Source organism: Xiphophorus hellerii, chromosome 8 (assembly GCF_003331165.1).
Source record: "Xiphophorus hellerii strain 12219 chromosome 8, Xiphophorus_hellerii-4.1, whole genome shotgun sequence".
Classification (NCBI taxonomy): Eukaryota; Metazoa; Chordata; class Actinopteri; order Cyprinodontiformes; family Poeciliidae; genus Xiphophorus; species Xiphophorus hellerii.
The window spans coordinates 22,922,904-22,939,850 of NC_045679.1; the positions used below are offsets into that span (position 1 = coordinate 22,922,904).

A 16,947-nucleotide genomic window follows, 5' to 3' on the forward strand; every position below is an offset into this window, starting at 1 on the left:
ATTACAATGTTTATAATGATATTAGAAGATGATGAAGCAGGAAAAAATGGCAGTAGCACTGAGTGCAGCAGGAATGATTTGGATGATGCAAATTCAGAGGGGGGCCGTAGTAAAGTTTAATGTTTTTATTTATGCATGTTGCTCCGTGTTCCCGTATTTGTAAAATCAGGGTGCACTAAAAGGAACAAGAGAAATTAATGTCATCGTCATTAATCCATAGAAATGGAAGCATAATATTTGGTTAGTAGCCAAGCTTGTGTTAAATTAGACATAAATTAGGCTTATTTCGGTATTTATGTACATACTTTATAGTCACACAGTGGTCTAATATCTCTTTATTTTTATATATATATATATATATATATATTTATTTCTTTAAAAATAATAATAAAAGATAAAGATAAAAGTGTTAGTTTTTCAGCCCAGTTTGACCCAGTTGTTTTTGACTGTCCTCCAAAGTAAACCGTTTTCTGGACAGTGGGTGTTTTTTTTTTTCATATTATTTTGAGATATTTCAGTCCGATACGTTGGTACACTGTTTTGTCTTATGTTTTGGTTCAATTTTGACTGTTCTGTCACAAACCCTTTCTGACTTCAATACATGTGAAGAATCTAATATTTGGCTGGTGTTATTTCATTTGAATTCTTTGGATATAAATCATAAGCACGACTGATCACACTGGTGATAATGGAAACCCAGAAGCACGCGTGAGATGTGAAAAACTGCTTCCAATTAAAAACCTTTTGGCGATAATGGACAATATTGTCACATCCTGGGTTTGATTGACCCATCATCTGAACAGGACTCTGCTTAAACGAGGCAGCAGGAGATCTGAAGGTGATTATCAGCAGTAACACTGTAGCTGAGCTCTCTAAATGTTATGTAGTGTCTCAGAAATCCTTGCTGAAGGCCTGGATTCCCTCTGACGAGTCACTGAAGATTCTTCCTCCTCTGTGGACATTTTGTGTACATCCTCTCCTGGTCCTCTGCTAGTGTGCTTGTCTGCCCTTGACACACTCTCTCTCTGGCCTCATCTGTGTGATTGAATCTTTCTCTGAGGAAGATCTCTACCAGGAGTCAATAAGAGTCGATTACAAGGGCATTTGGGTAGTGTCTTTATTATGCTAGAGCAAAGTAGAGGTTCATCAAAGTTTTAAGATCTCTTAAAGTTGTGACCCCGAACAACATTTCTGTTTTGTGTCTTGTTCTTATCTGTCAGGGTGGAGTTGGTTTATACACTTCTTTCTGCAAACTACTTGATTGTTTTTCCTCTTTAGGTTGATGAGCACTGCAGGAAAAAAGGTGGAGATTGGAATGTGATAAGTAAGTTAAAATTGTAAGGTTGAAATAAAAAAAAAGGTAAATATATATATTTTTTTAATTCCAATCATAAAAGCAATTGGGACTTTTAAAAAATGTATTTAAAAAAAAAAACATACGTCATTAAACCAAAACGAGTGCCTTAATTTTTGATCCACTAGATGGCAGCACACATCAGAAATCCCTTTTGGTCCAATTGCAGTATCTGCTGAAGAAGTCAGGTACCTTCTCTCTGCGTTTAGAGCAGCAGTCATATATCAGAGTCTGGCAAACAAAGCTGCCTTCTGTGTCGCTAGCGTGGAGCTTTTTTGGCTATACAATTATTTATTTGAGAAATTCATCGGTTCCGACAGAAAAAGCCAGAGAAGACGAGAAGAAGAGTGAGATTTAAAGAGTTTGGTCCCTTTTCGGTGTCCATCCTCTCAGCCTGATTTAAAGAAGATTTTTCCCCCCCTGATCTCCGGGGAACCATGAGCTTCCTTTTGTGAGTTATAAATACTTGGTGAAGTCTCTTTTTGCCTTCATGACGTGGGTTTTAAGTTGTAGAGAACAGTAGCTGATATTTCACTGCTGGGAAGCCAGCTAGCGATAAAATAAACAAAGGATTAGTCTACTTCCTGGACTTGCCTTTTCATCATTAGTGTTATTTGCGTGGGTTCTTCTTGTTTTCTGTTTAAAAATCCTCACACATTCTAGTTTAGTTGAATCAACGTGTAAACAATTACTATGTGTTCCAAGAAGACTTATAGTTAATGTAATTAGAGTTTTTAAAAAAAAAAATCTATTCGTCGTGTGGCCTGGATATTTGCTGGTGCACACTGCTAACAAGTGCTAACATTAGCTTCAGTGAAACAAAACACAGCTCGGTCTCGTTTGGCCTCTAAAGCTGTATTTTTGAGTAAGGAATGTGTTTCTGCGTCGTCTGTAAACTACAAACTGTTTAATAACCGTGTATGAAATTGAAATTAGAAGAAAAACTAGCCGAAATGGTGACCAAAATTTAATTTTTTAAATGTAAAACTAAATTGTAATATCTCACTCCCTTTACAATTTAAAGCCGTTTCTTTGTTTTTTTTATTTTTTTTTTAAAATTCACATTTCTAACCAAAGTTCTGCTGAAATGCAATTTTAATTCAAATAGATTTGCTGCATTTAAAATCTATACAGGTGGGAAGCAAATACGACCTGAGTTACATATCAGCATTTTAATTACAAATAATATTTAAAAATTTTAGGAGCATTCTGTGTTTCAACAAAAATTAACCTTTTACTCTGCTGGAGTTATTAGTTTATACGACACTGAAGAGTTTACCGAAAGATTGTTGATGTAAAACGCAATGAATTGGTGAAGAGCTCCCAAACTAAAGATCTCAGTTTTGTTTAAAATGAGGTTTTCTTTCATAAAAATCTTTTCCATTGATAAATATTCGCTTTGTTGGCACCAGCTTTAGTTGTGTTTTCACTTTGAGAGGGTGTGTGCAGAATGAAGATGTTGGCTCACTAAGTGTTGGAACATGTTGACAGTCAATTTCTGTCTATTGCATTGTATAAATTAAAATTTCATTTGGCTTGCACTTTAAAAGCAGCAAAATGTCTGTTTAAAAAAATGTTAATTGGCCCGAATGCTCTGTTCTACACAGGGAAGCTGGGATTAAAATGAGTTTACAGTGAAAACACCAAAATTTAAAAATAAATAAATAAAATTTAGTATGTTTTTGCAGTACGCTTAAATTCAAGAAACATTTACGTTCTCGCTTTTATTTCTGCCCAGAGCTCACAGTCCTGCACAAACACTGCCTGATGTGGATGTAAGAGGTAATCGCTTCATTATCTTAATGATTCCTTCGAACTGGAATAGAAAGAGCACGGCTCCTCGGATGACACAACCTCTTTATTTTCTCGTCATTGTTGCGAAATCGCTTCATAAATGGCAGCACACGCTGCTTATTTTATTCATCTACGCTAATTCTCACGATGATTTCTTCTTTTTATTTGTTTCATTCAAAGAGTCGGATGCGAGAGACGCAGAAAAGCACTCAGCCGTCGCGGATTTGCCTTAGCTGACATTTTAGTTAGCCGCCGAGCTGTTTCTGTGCGTTTCTGCTGTGATGCCTGAAAAATTCTTGTTTAATGGAGCAGTGTGAGATCCTGAATGCAGCCTCATTAAACACAGAGAGATGTACTGTTCTGTCCCGCTGTTCTCGCATCTGTGGCCCCTTTGTCAGTAATAATTGGAAAAAAAAAATAAATACCCTGACTTGATTTTAAAAAAATTTTTTTCCAATTTATTTAAGCAAACTTCCTTTCTGTGAACTCAAGTGATTTATCTCTCTGTTTGTTGCCGTCTTTCCACAGTGGAAACCGTTCGTCCAAAACATTCAAGCCCAAGAAGAATATCCCGGAGGGTTCTCATCAGTATGAGCTGTTGAAACACGCCGAGGCGACGCTGGGGAGTGGAAACCTGCGCATGGCGGTCATGTTGCCCGAGGGGGAAGACTTAAATGAGTGGGTCGCCGTCAACAGTGAGTCCTGCCTTTTGCCTTTTTCTTTTTCCAGTCAAATTCTTTATCTCAACACCTCCTTTTCTTTCTTTTGTCTTTAAAAATAACCTCTCGTTCCTCAAATGTCAGTTTGTCCAGGTCGTGGATCAGGTGAGGGTGAACTTTTCACGGTGTGAGCTCTTGGCTTTCCCTCTAAAGACCGCTCGCTTTCATGGCAGGAAGACCGCTGCGAATGCTAAATAGATTTTATTGAGCCGATCGTTAAGGGCCCTGTTTACTTTCCGCTAAGGAGCGGTGAGTGACTCCGCTTAAAGATGAATTCCTCCCACGATCCAGTTCTTGTAAAGTTTAATTTGTTCGGCAGGGTCGACATGCAGCCAAATGGTTACGAACCAAGAATTTCGCACCAGGTTCGCAGCAGCGCTTTCCACATAGTGCAGGTTTTCATTACAGTGGAATATTTTTTTTAGTCTGTTGCACAAGCTGCTCTGACTTTCACAATGAAGGGAAGTTGGGAGAAAAACAGCTGTAAGCAGTCACTTCTCTCGCCATCAGGGCTCACTGACTTTTCACATGATTGCTGCTCATAGGAAGCTGCAGTAACACAGTGTGACATGGCTTAAAAATAAAACCAGGGTTTTTTTTTCCCATACGAGATCTGATTTTAATCTTTTTTTTCTCATTTTCTTTGAATTTTTTAAAAAAAGAAGAAGCTAATAACAGAAAATAGGTTCTAAAAGTTGCTTTTATTTCAGTCATGAAATAACGAAGTATTATTGCCAGGCTGCGAGAGTTTTAGTTTGATTGCGAGAGTGTTGTCGTAATGCAGAATAAAGAAGCAATTTTACCAGAATTGTCTTCAAATTACAAGGAAAAATAGTTCTTTCAATGACAAAAAAAAAAGCTTAAATAACTCATCTTTTTTAATCTTTGGTGTTGGAGTTCTCATAAAATTACTACTTCATTCACCAAACACTCTGTTAATAACAAGTCTTTATTCTTGGATTATGTAGACTTTATTATCATATGACCTCATTCTCATATTACTACATCTGTATTGTTTTAACATCATGACTTTATTTTTGTTTTGTTTTTTAAATCTTAGAATGACTTGGTCAGAGAGTTGACCCGATTTCAAAGTCCAAATAAATAGAAACTGTGAAAAAAAACTGCTTGTCAAACAAGATGGTGGCCTCGCATCAGTCATTCTTAACATGTTGTAAACAAAATAAGTTTGTTGCTCAGCTGTACAATGAGCTGCCCATGAGAAAATCCACATGATTGTGGATTCATACACAAAAGTCCCATAATCTCTCTGGAGATGTGTCACTTTATCTACGTGGCAACGTGTCGTAACAAAATGGACGGTTGAGTCCGAAGCTTTGACTTTTTGTTTTCCTGAAGGCAGCTTTCTACTTTTGGGATAAAGTGATGAAATAAAACTTTGCTTTTGGAAAATGCGAGTCCAAAAAAAAAAGAAGAGCCTCCATTCAGCGGCAGCACTGCTTTCTGTAAGGAAGTGATGGGTAGCCATCATTTGGGTCAGTGTAATTTTAAATATGCTGTAAAAATTGGTTGTCATGGTGACCTGACAGGCAGCATGAAAGAACTTGATAGCGATTTTCAAATGAGACTTTTTAGCATTTATTGCTACCATGAAGTGATTGTTTACATTGGAGAAAAGTGACTGTGAGCATCATTGATAATGCTAATGCTAATACTAGCAGCAGCACATCCAGCATGGTGGCTCATTTAAAGGGACAGTCCAGTGGGAGATCATTTGGGAAAAAGATTCTGAGTATGGAAAAGTATTTATTCCCCATCCTGCTGTTCTTCCTTCCTTCTTTTCTTTCTTTAAATTCTTTGTTCTATTCTTTCTCCCTTGTGCCATTTCTTTTTTCCTTCCCTCTGCCCTTTGTTCCTTTTTCATCTCTTTATTAATCTTGTCCTCTTTCCTCTCTTGTGTCAAACTTGGTGCCTTGTTTTTATTCCTTACCTTTATCTATCCTTTCTTCCTCTTTGTGTCCTTTATTCTTTTATTGTCTATCCTCCTTTCTTTCATGTTGATTTCATGTTGATTCATTCCTTGGATCCTTTCATCTTTTCTCTTTTTTAATCCTTTCTTCCTCATTTACTTGCAGTTTCTGGTTTCTCCGTGTTCCGTATTAGGAACTTGCCCACTGTAGAAAAATATCATCATGGAGATAGAAACCTGAAATAAGAACTTGTTGTTTTACCTCAAAGCCTTTAAAATAACTTTATTCTGGAAATGCAACGTGGGCTTTCTGCCTGGCGATTGAAATACGGGGAGACTTGATTTTCATCTGTTTATCCCGGCATCAACAAAATAATAATAATTTGCTTTTTCTATTTTTTTTTTTCCTCAGCGGTGGATTTCTTCAACCAGATCAACATGCTGTATGGCACCATCACAGACTTCTGCACAGAAGAAAGTTGTCCAGTCATGTCTGCCGGTCCTAAGTAAGAGCACCTTAGCAGCTACTTGTTTTTATTAAAGTCTGGCTAATTTCTTCACAATAGTTATAATTAGAGTATTGCATTGCTTTTCATGTATCAGCTGAACAACAAACGGTACATAAGCAGAAGTTTCTGAAACATCCAATGGATTCAATTACTTTATTAACCTCTTATAGTAGAGATGTATTTTTGCCTCATCAGTGGTGCTCACCAGGCATTTTGCATGCCAGTGACTATTTTAGATTAGCCTCTTCAAGGTCTACTGAGAATCACATCTGGTGACTAGACTGGAAAAACGTCTCTGGCCTTCCAGGTGTTATATTTATAGTTTATTCACACACACACACACACACCCACACACACACAAAAAAGCCAAAACAAAACTTGTATCTGTTCTCTGCAGGTACGAGTACCATTGGGCCGACGGAACCAACATCAAGAAGCCCATTAAATGCTCAGCCCCCAAGTATATCGATTACCTCATGACATGGGTGCAGGACCAGCTGGATGATGAAACGCTTTTCCCTTCAAAGATCGGTGAGGTTTCTTTCCAGCTCGGTGGAAAGGTGCTTTTTCCCGTCTTCTAAGTGTACAAGCTGCTTTTTTTTTTTAGCAGCTATACAAATACACTTAAGCTATAGCTAATAAAAGTGGAAATCCTGGATCTATGAAACAGAGACATGGCCCCGACTTTTTGCTTTAATATTTACATACAGTCCACAGTGCACTGATCTTTTTTACACGTATAATTAGAGGCAACCGACCTCTTTAGCAGAGGTAGATTTCATGCTTGTACTTGACACTTAAGCATGATTCATGTTCTGTAATTTGTGGTTGAAGCACACAGTCATGTCTCAGCCTCTATGCCAGCTGAGGCCTGCGTTGTTAAGCGTCGAGCGTTATTTTTGTAGATGCCAGCCGGCATAAATGGATGTCAGCTGGCCTCAGAAGTGAACATCTCAGGAGAAGAGATCAATGTGCCTTCCCTGAGGCAGCTGATTTGCCTTCTTTCTCTATGATCTTTAGATTTCCATATTCGGAGCCAAGCAGCACAGTGCAGCAGATAATTGAATAATTCAGCAAAATCTCTTGCATTCGGATACAAGAACCTAATTTGCAATAGCTGTTCACAGAAAATTGCTTCTTTTTTTTTTTTTAAGAAAAGAAAGTTAGTCACTGAAAAATTCAAGATGGCCATCAAGGAAAATGTATTTTTGCACTAAATTTGCCAATATTTATTACAGAAAAATACCTAGTGTCAAATAATAATTTGATACAATTTGCCAAAGCTAACACTAAACACATTACTGAAATTAGGTGAATCTAATACCGAACACATTAAAGAAATTAGCTAAAGCAAAACCGCTAATCACAAAAAGCTGACGCTAAGCTGCTTAACGCTAAGAAAATGAGCGGAAGTTAAACCGCAAAACACATTTAAAAGTTGTGGAAAGTAGTGCTTAACCGTTAAACACATAAAAAAATAGCTGAAGTTGGCGCTAAGCTGCTTAATACAAAAAAATTTTACATTTGAAGAAGCTAATGCTAATCTGCTAAAAGCATAATAAAATTAGCGGAAGCTAATGCTAAACATTAAGAAGATTGTCTCTCTGTCTGTGTCACTCATCTTCATCTTTTCCCAGTTCACAGCTGGTGTAAAACTCGCAAATAGTAAAGTTAGTTCAGTTCTGTTGCCTGATTTTGGTACATATTATAACTATGAAATTAGTTATAATAATTAATTGACTAGCATGATCAAAGTTGAAAACGTATGAACAAAGTTCAATCCAAGTCATGAAAATGACAAAAACGACAGCTGTCTTTCAATATGACTGTCATCCTGAAATTCAACGGGAAATACGGAAAACATACAACCTGACGGGTGAGCATGATCATTTTCAAGCTCCTATCCACACTATAATTACTTTTACAGTAAGATGCTGCTCTAAAGTTGTTTCTTTTTAAACCTGTCATATTAGAGCCTTTGAAGTTTTAATGTTTATGGTTGACAAATAAGTACTACGCTCCCTTTTTTCCTTTTCTTTGTTGTGGCTTTGATAAATAATTGATCGGCAGAGACTCTGTTTTCCTACAGCAGGTCTCCTCAGCAGACTGCTGAGCTTTACAGCGGGGAGCAGCGGAGGTCTGTTTGAACATGAAGAAATGTTCCATCCAGGAGATGAGTGCTTAACATGTTGGTGCCGTGAGGTGCTTGTGTGTTGCTGTCATGATTGTTCTCGCTTTCCTCCAATCGTGCTGTGGCCTGCCAACAAACACTTTTGCAATCCAGGTGAAAATGCCGTCCGGATCTTGTTCGTTCTTGTTTTCCATCTGCGCGAAAAGAAGGCAGGATAAATGGACAGCATGACACATTAAGTTAACATTTTCGTTAACATTTCCCAAACTGTAAGTTGTCTCTATGGCGGCTGGTTTTTGTGCAGACCTGAAGAGAAAAGGTCTAGGCAGTTCATGTCCAGGATATGTGTGGTCTGCAGAGATTTTTACCTACCCTCTTCCTGACTCTAACCCTCAACAAGTCTCGGGTGGACAAAATTTTCAAAGCACTATATTTTGTCATTTAATAGCTTTTCTGCTACTTATTCACCTAATTGTTCTATCTTCTTCTTTTTTTCATTTTTTTTTTTCAAGGCGTTCCCTTTAAGCGCAACTTCATGTCTGTGGCGAAGACCATCCTGAAGCGGCTGTTCAGGGTTTACGCCCACATCTACCACCAGCACTTTGACTCCGTCATGCAGCTGCAGGAGGAGGCCCACCTCAACACTTCCTTCAAACACTTCATCTTTTTTGTACAGGTGAAAATTCTCAAATATTTGAAGAATAATATCAATATCTGCGCACAAGTATTAAAAACCTCTCCTCTTTATTTTTCTCCTCTCAGGAGTTCAACCTCATTGACAGGAAAGAGCTGGCCCCACTACAGGAGCTGATTGAGAAACTCACCACTAAGGATAGATAAACAACAATGCAGACATGTATTTTATCGTTCTAGTTTTTTGCACAGATACCCACCCCCTCCTCTGGCTGTATGTATGCAGTATGTACTACATGGATTTCCATTTGGGGAAATGTTTTTAATATTGCCAGGAAGACGGCTGGGTTTTTGATAGATTTAAGGCACCAGGACTAATTTTTTTTATTGTTATTATTATTATTATTATTATTATTATTATTATTATTATTATTATTATTATCAGGGATTATAGACTTGGTTAACATAGAGAGAGAGAGAGAGAAAAAAACATTTAGGTGCATGGAAGAGAATCCCTTGTATCCACACATGACGATTATAATTTAGAATTATAAAGACATATTGTATGTTCATGAATTTTCATTTCTCTGACCAGCCAATGCACTCACAAGTGAGAATAGCGGTGAAATTCGAAGCCAGCTTTAAGTCTTGGTCAGTAGTTTTCCCTCTTTTGTTTCCTTCTCCATTCAAAGGTCAGACTTTAGTTGACCGCTGTAGTTGCCATCAGTACAGAAGAACCCTAAGTGCCTAGCACGGCTCGTCGTCGCCCTATATCAGCAACGAGAACTGTCCGAAGATTAAGGCCATATTTGATCGACATATTTCCAGTTTTCAACCTACCTCCCTTTAGACCTAAACAGCCCTGAATTTTCCTATTTGTTACTTTATTCTTTACCTTTTATTGGATGGATTTTTTTTTTTTTTCCTGTAAGCTCCCAAATTTGCTCCTTTTATTTTTGCAAGTCTCCTTGTGCTCTGAGAGGGTGATGATAAATGAATGTGTCAAAGGTTATAGAAGTGAGGCTAGAGTTTTTTTTTATTTATTTTAGAGCAGGGACTATTATTAAGAATAATAATAATAATAAGCTCTTAGGTTTGTCCCTGTGTGCTAGTTTCCTCCTTTAAACGCTCAAATCTTTCGAGTAGAAACATTTAGCGAGGGATCAGAAACCTTCAACTGTACATACATACCTGCAGATAGATACAGATGCATATTTAACCTCCACTGTTAGAGAACTTATAAGCATTTTTGAGTCAGATAACGCTACATACCTTGGTATCTGGATAGCCATGAAGCACTTTGAACAAGTTTTCAAACCACTCTTGCCTGAATGTTTTTCCTCTGCATATGTCGAACGTTGTGAGAAGATGTGTCATGTGACTGGTCGTATGCAGTAGAGCTCAAACGTAGACGCGTATAATTTCAGGTTTTTTGAGAGCTAAAAATGTGAGAGCACGATGGACAATTTTCCAAACTTTCCCCCACCTTCTACCGCAGCAAAATTGTACAATTTTAAAAGCTACGCTAACGAATCCGTTTTGGGACGAAATTTTTAAAAAAGTAGAAAGTTTCCACAACCTTGAACGTACCTGAACTGTACCATACTTTTGCATGAGATCCCTTTGTTAATCTACAAACTACAACTTTAAATTTAAATGCTGAAATTAATTTTTTTTTTTTTTAAAGTTGTGCAAGTAACTACTACATTACATTAAAGGTGGAAAATGTTGGAAATGACTTGTGGTCATACTCTTAAAATCCTGAAATTTTAACAGCTGAGTTTTGAGAGCTACTGTATCTTTTTCCTCATATTTTTCCAAATGAATGTTAAATGGATCAGTTTCCTCCGAGGTTAGCTGTAAGGCACAACTAATGATTTATTCTACTTGTGTGATTTTTCTTTCTCTCTTTTTGTTACTGTGCAATAAAAAGTTGAAGCATGCTGCCATTTCCTAATGTAAAAGTTTAGTTGCTATGCAATGACTGAAACACTAAGCGGATCACCAGTTGGCTCTAAATCTTAATAATCGTGAAACTTCTTAAATTTGGCTGGGACAGAAATGGAAAAACATGTCCGCTTTAGCTCAGAAACAGTGATACTCGGATGTTTTCTCACAGAATTTGTCGAAAGTAAAATTGATGCACATGTGTAAATACTGAGGACTGACTGATTTTTAAAACCTTTTTTTTTTTTTTAAGTGAGCATGGAGTAGTGGCTTTCTCTTAAATGAATATATTGAGTCTTTTTTAGAGGCTGCTTCGTCTCCTTTATTCAGTTATTGAAAACTCCCGTTTTGCATATTTAATGTTTGTTTGACTTTCTTATCTAATAATTATTATTATTATGAATGTTACTGATCGGCAGATACTCTGAAGTGTAATAGAATACGAGATGCCCACAACGAAGCCTATTGATCCTCTTTGCTTTATTGATTGATGAGATGTTTGTAAATAATGGCTTGATATGGATTTTCAGTGCTACTGAATTGGTTTATTCTGTTTACAAGGCAAATAAATGTGGTCTTGACTCGCTGGATCGCCTGTTTTCACTGCGTGCCGTGAGAATTTTGAGTTTGCGGAGCTTTTCAAAAGTTTCAATTTCCCCTCATTTTGCGCGTCAGCGTGTAAAATATATTAAAGGAAGCAATAACTACTTCTGCACATTTATTATTATTATTTTTGGTTAATGAGACTTTGATGAGGTTTTTGCCATTAAAACGCTTCAGTAAATACGTAAACAGAGGCGGAAGTGGGTGGTACCGTGGAGAGAACGCTTCCGGGGCGGAGTAACACTGCTTCCGGACTTATTCCGCCAAATTTAAACGAGAGACTTCGCAGCAGCCGCAGCTGTTCGCCCTGTTCTCCTTAACTCGGCTGCTTTTAGGCGCAGTTATCAGATCTTTGAAGATGCCTGCTATACCGAAGAGACCTTGCCCCGACCCAATGAATGACTCCATGGAGAAGAGAATGACGCGCATTTCAGTCGAAGGAAACATTGGTGCGTAAACCTTGTCTGAGAGAAATGGGAGTTTTATAAAAATGTTTTAAAGATTTTTAAACGTGCATTGAGTCGTATTTCAGTTGTAGAGCACGCGCTTCTATTTGTGTACATTGTTGCATTGTTTTTCGCACAGGCATGTACTTTGCCGCCAATTTCAGTCGTATATGTCCGCCTTTTTCTCTTTAACTTGCTTGAAAGTTAATGACAGTATTTTTTTTTACCTCTACTGTTAAGCTTGTAGTCGTTATTGCTCTGTATGGCTGAAGTCGAGCTGGTGTATCTTTTGTGTGCAGCGGCTGGAAAGTCAACTTTTGTGCGCCTTTTGGAGCAGGAGAGCGCCGACTGGGAGGTAGTACCAGAACCGATCGCTAGATGGTGCAATGTCCAAACAACAAGCAGCGACTTTGAGGTATTTCCAACGCTGCAGCTTAATGAGCTGAAAAGAGACCACAATTAATAAACAAAAACACAGAAAGCCAGTTTAATGTGGACTTATGAGAATCATATCTATAATTTGAGGGTCAAAGCTCCTTCAGAAGGCAGCAGACCGCCATTTGCCCATGTCTGGATAACTGGGAGAGTCTCCATCTGTATTTAGAGTGCAGCTGCCATCTGTCCACATATCTACAGTTAACATGACACACCCAGGGGAACAGGTGCTTTCACGACAGTTAAGCATGTCATCGTCACAGACATGCACACCTGTAGCTTCAGCCTTGTTTTGTTTAACATGCACACACATTATTCTGCCAGGCATAAACATGATATCAGCGATGTTGCAAGTGATTAATTTCTGTATTTGTAAACAGAAGGCAACTGAACTATGTAGTTAAAAAGAAGAAACCGGGCTGGTTGGTGAGGTTAGAATCAGCTTCAGTTTTTGAAGTTGGTTTTTTAAAAAAAGAAGAAATTATAGAAAAACAGTTGCATAGATTATTTTTTGTGTACATTATGCACTCTTGACATTGGTGGCGGGAATTGATGTCACTGAGCCAACAATCCCATGTTTCAGACCACTGCACAAGGCCCTGCTGCCACATCTACAATAAACAGCCGCTTGCGTAATAAGACGCCCTCTAGTGGCAGGTTGAAACAAATCTGTTTTCATGCAGGGGTCTCAAACTCCAGTCCTCGAGGGCCGCAGTCCTACAGTTTTTAGATGTGCCACAGGTACAAAACACTGGAATGAAATGACTTAATTACCTCCTCCTTGTGTAGATCAGTTCTCCAGAGCCTTAATGACCTAATTATTCTGTTCAGGTGTGGTGCAGCAGAGGCACATCTAAAAGTTGCAGGACTGCGGCCCTCGAGGGCTGGAGTTTGAGACCTTTTACTGTTTTTTTTTTTTTTTTTCTTCACTTGGAAGTAATTTGGATAAAAGAAGGGCTAAGAGATGTTCTTTAATGCAACTTATGTTTTTTTCATCTGTTGGAGTAAAAATAATAGAGATGCAGGATTTGTTCTGGTTCTTTGTCTTAAGTTCTGTTTCAATTTAAGCTCATAAAGCCTTGAATGTAGATTTTCCACTCTCTGTTTTAAACTTTTCATCTTAAATGTGTATGTACCAAACCCTTTATCATAGAAAAGTGATTTTCCCCTCAAATTACTAAATCCTAACAGTAATTATGATGAATTTTTAAACTCAGGGGATTGACAATCAGATCAAATCTAGACTGTCTAAATATAGAGGCAATAAGCTGAGCCGGAAGAGCTGAAATGTGTATTTACCTTACTGACATTGATATTGAAACATTCTTTCATTTGTGCTCCCTTCTTCAGTAGCCTTGGTTATGTCAGGGTACATTTAATATTTAACAATGATAAATGTTAGTGAGAGGTTTCCCCTCTCACACGGTCTTGACCTTGTTTTCGTTAGGAGCTGACCACGTCTCAGAGGAGCGGCGGCAACGTGTTGAAGATGATGTACGAGAAGCCCGAGAGGTGGGCTTATACCTTCCAGAGCTACGCCTGCATCAGCCGAGTGCGCGCCCAGATCAAATCTGCAAACGGGAAGCTCCGAGAGGCTGAGAATCCTGTGTTGTTCTACGAGAGATCCATCTACAGCGACAGGTATCAGGGCGCACACATCCCAAAAAACCCCCAGTTTTCTCTTGTAATGAATCATGTTATTGCTAAGTCTGCAACATTGCTTCTGCTTCAGCTCTTAACTTTATTTTATGGTATGTTCTGTTTTAACTGAGGGGCATGTTTCATGTCTTAGTAATGTAGGCATTCCTGTCTCCTGTATGCCTTTTGCCGCAGGTACATCTTTGCAGGCAACCTATACGAGAGTGAATGCATGAATGAGACTGAATGGTCCATCTACCAGGACTTGCATGGCTGGCTTCACAACCAGTTTGGCAAGCACATTGAGCTAGATGGTATCATTTACCTCAGAGCTTCACCAGAGGTACTCTTCCACTTACTGGTTGCTCTTCTTTAGGTCAAAATAGATATTTTGTAATAGAGTACACCCGGTCTACACAAATAAGTTCATTTTCTCCCGTTTGCGTCACAGAAATGCTTGGAGCGATTACACATGAGGGGAAGAGAGGAGGAACAGGAAATCCCTCTGGAATACCTGGAGAAGCTCCACTACAAGCATGAGAGCTGGCTGCAGAATAAGACCATGAAGTGAGTCACATGCACCTGAACTGGTCTGCTCTGGTCATTCAGAGGAAAACGGATGAATGTATAGAGCTTTTTTAATTAGCATGTTTAAAAACATATTAGAATTTTTTACATTTTTGCTGCAAAGTCATTGCTATTTATTTAAAATGTTACAATTTGGTAATGACTTTTATTGACAAATAGGAGCTAAACTATGACAAGTCGTGATTCTAACGATTCTGCACTTACAGTAGATATAATGCTCAAAAATAAGACTAATGAACACAGTTCTTGCAGTTTGGAAAGGTATGAATTTGCTTCCTCTGTCTTATGACTCTAATTTATTGTTTGTCTGAAGAGGAGAAACAATGCGTTCTTTGATTTGCCCCATCACAACTTGATTTTTGATATTTACCTACATATATTTGTAGATGCATGTGTACGGGTTTTTTTTAATTTTTTTTTTAGGCAAGTTTAAATTTGGTTGTTCTTAAGCAGAGTTTGATTTAAACTGCTTAAAAACATATTTTGGGCTCAAATGTTATTTAAAAACTCAAAAACTGAATACATTCGGACATGGAAAAGCATGAGTTTCTATTTAAAGTGGTTTTGAAAGCAGAGATGTAAATTGTTAAACATCACTAACTACATGGCGTGTGCCCACAGCATGGATTTTGAGTATCTCAGCGACGTTCCCGTTCTGACCTTGGATGTAAACGACGACTTTAAGCAAAACGATTCGAAGAGTGCCGACATGATTGAGAAGGTGAGTAAAGGTTCTTAAGCAATGCAGGAAGTCTTCATAAAAAAAGGGAACAAACTGTAGAAAAATCAAATCATCAGACTTCGTCAGAAAGGGAACTGGTAGGATAGATGTAAAGGGGTGAGGGGTCAAAAACAGGAAGTCAGTGTGGGCCAGGAAAATCCTGATTTTTGCACTTCCAGTTGTATTCTGGTAATTCTGCACTTTTGAGGACAATAGTAGTAGTTACTACTTTTATAGAAACGTTAGTTCCCTTTTGAGGCACAGACTTTAAACGAGCTGTTCAAGGCAGAATGCTATTGTGCAACCTGCTCTGCAGAGTCAGTGAGCTCTGATGTTGAGAAGGAAACTCGCAGCAGGGTTTCACGCAGCTAAAAAAGATGCTTATTGGGCAGTTTTTTTTGTTGATTGTAAACAAGAACACATTGCGGTTTAATCTCAAATCAAAAACTGCTTATTGAGCCAAAAGCTGGACGCTGGGGCTTTCCATCAACAGTATCAGAAATGAACATTGACTCTATTTTTTTGGTGACCTTTAATATCCTTTATAATTTTTATTATTATTATGTTTTTTTTTAGGTGAAGGAGTTCTTGAGCACATTGTGACGGCCAAAGGGAACAACGTCCTGGAATATTGGGAACAATGAATTACCCCCAACTACCATCACTTTTCTCATTCATTTGGTGCTTTAAATAACAGAAAATGTGCACTTTTTTTTTTAATTATAATTTTGCTGTGTTTTTTTATTTGTTCTTTTTACTCATGTATTTATAAATGGAAATGAGTGCATAGCTTTCCAACATTTAGTAAAGGCTAATACTTGAAATACTAAAGTGTGTATGTGTGCTCATCTGCACAGGTTGGTTTAATATTCGGCGTCTGTGTTGATTTTACAAATAAAATTATGAATTTTATTTTAAAATTTTAAAGAATACTCAAAGTCAGAGCTATCTTTAAAAACAAGTGTTTTTGATCAAGAGACGATCATGTACCTCCGATCAAAAATAACTGAAATGGACTCCAACTTCAGCGAAATCACTCTACCTGTTTTTATTTTCTTTGCACCCTCAGGCTCTGCCAGCCCCGGACAGAAAACCATAGTAAATATAAAAACAAGAATTTGATTGCATAAATGTGATTATATTTGAATTTACTGAGATGCACCTGTATTTCTTCCAGAAGGTGTCGCCAGTCCCCATTACAACCTGTAGGCTATTTTGGACATCTCTCTGCCTTTACTTGGTTCTACCAGTAGGACTCAACAAAACCACCTGAATTAATAGCTTTGGTTTTCTTTAATTGTGTGTGTTTTTTTTTTTTTTCTTTTAATTTATACTTAAGGTGAAACTAAAAGCTTTTGCCATTTTTAATTGATGAAATTCTATTGAATTTAAAACGTCTTTTAAATAAACAGCTCTCTAAAAGTCTAAATTTAGTGTGCCGAAGTTTTTTTTTATTTTTTATTTTTAAGTGCTTTCAGATTCTAGGGCAAGTTAATTTG

At 37.7% G+C, this 16,947-nt stretch overlaps 2 protein-coding genes across 2 annotated transcripts; both read left to right on the forward strand.

Annotated features, from left to right (window-relative positions):
* Positions 1-1,533: 1,533 nt before the first annotated feature.
* Positions 1,534-11,605, forward strand: LOC116724871 (MOB kinase activator 1B). The gene is made up of 6 exons (XM_032570643.1): positions 1,534-1,805; positions 3,677-3,843; positions 6,210-6,303; positions 6,704-6,837; positions 8,950-9,113; positions 9,200-11,605. Exons 1-6 carry the CDS (start codon positions 1,792-1,794, stop codon positions 9,275-9,277), a joined length of 651 nt encoding a protein of 216 aa, XP_032426534.1. The 5' UTR covers positions 1,534-1,791; the 3' UTR covers positions 9,278-11,605.
* Positions 11,606-11,873: 268 nt separating this feature from the next.
* Positions 11,874-16,872, forward strand: dck (deoxycytidine kinase). The gene is made up of 7 exons (XM_032569787.1): positions 11,874-12,069; positions 12,366-12,481; positions 13,949-14,142; positions 14,335-14,482; positions 14,591-14,706; positions 15,349-15,448; positions 16,025-16,872. Exons 1-7 carry the CDS (start codon positions 11,979-11,981, stop codon positions 16,049-16,051), a joined length of 792 nt encoding a protein of 263 aa, XP_032425678.1. The 5' UTR covers positions 11,874-11,978; the 3' UTR covers positions 16,052-16,872.
* The last annotated feature ends 75 nt before the right edge of the window (positions 16,873-16,947 follow it).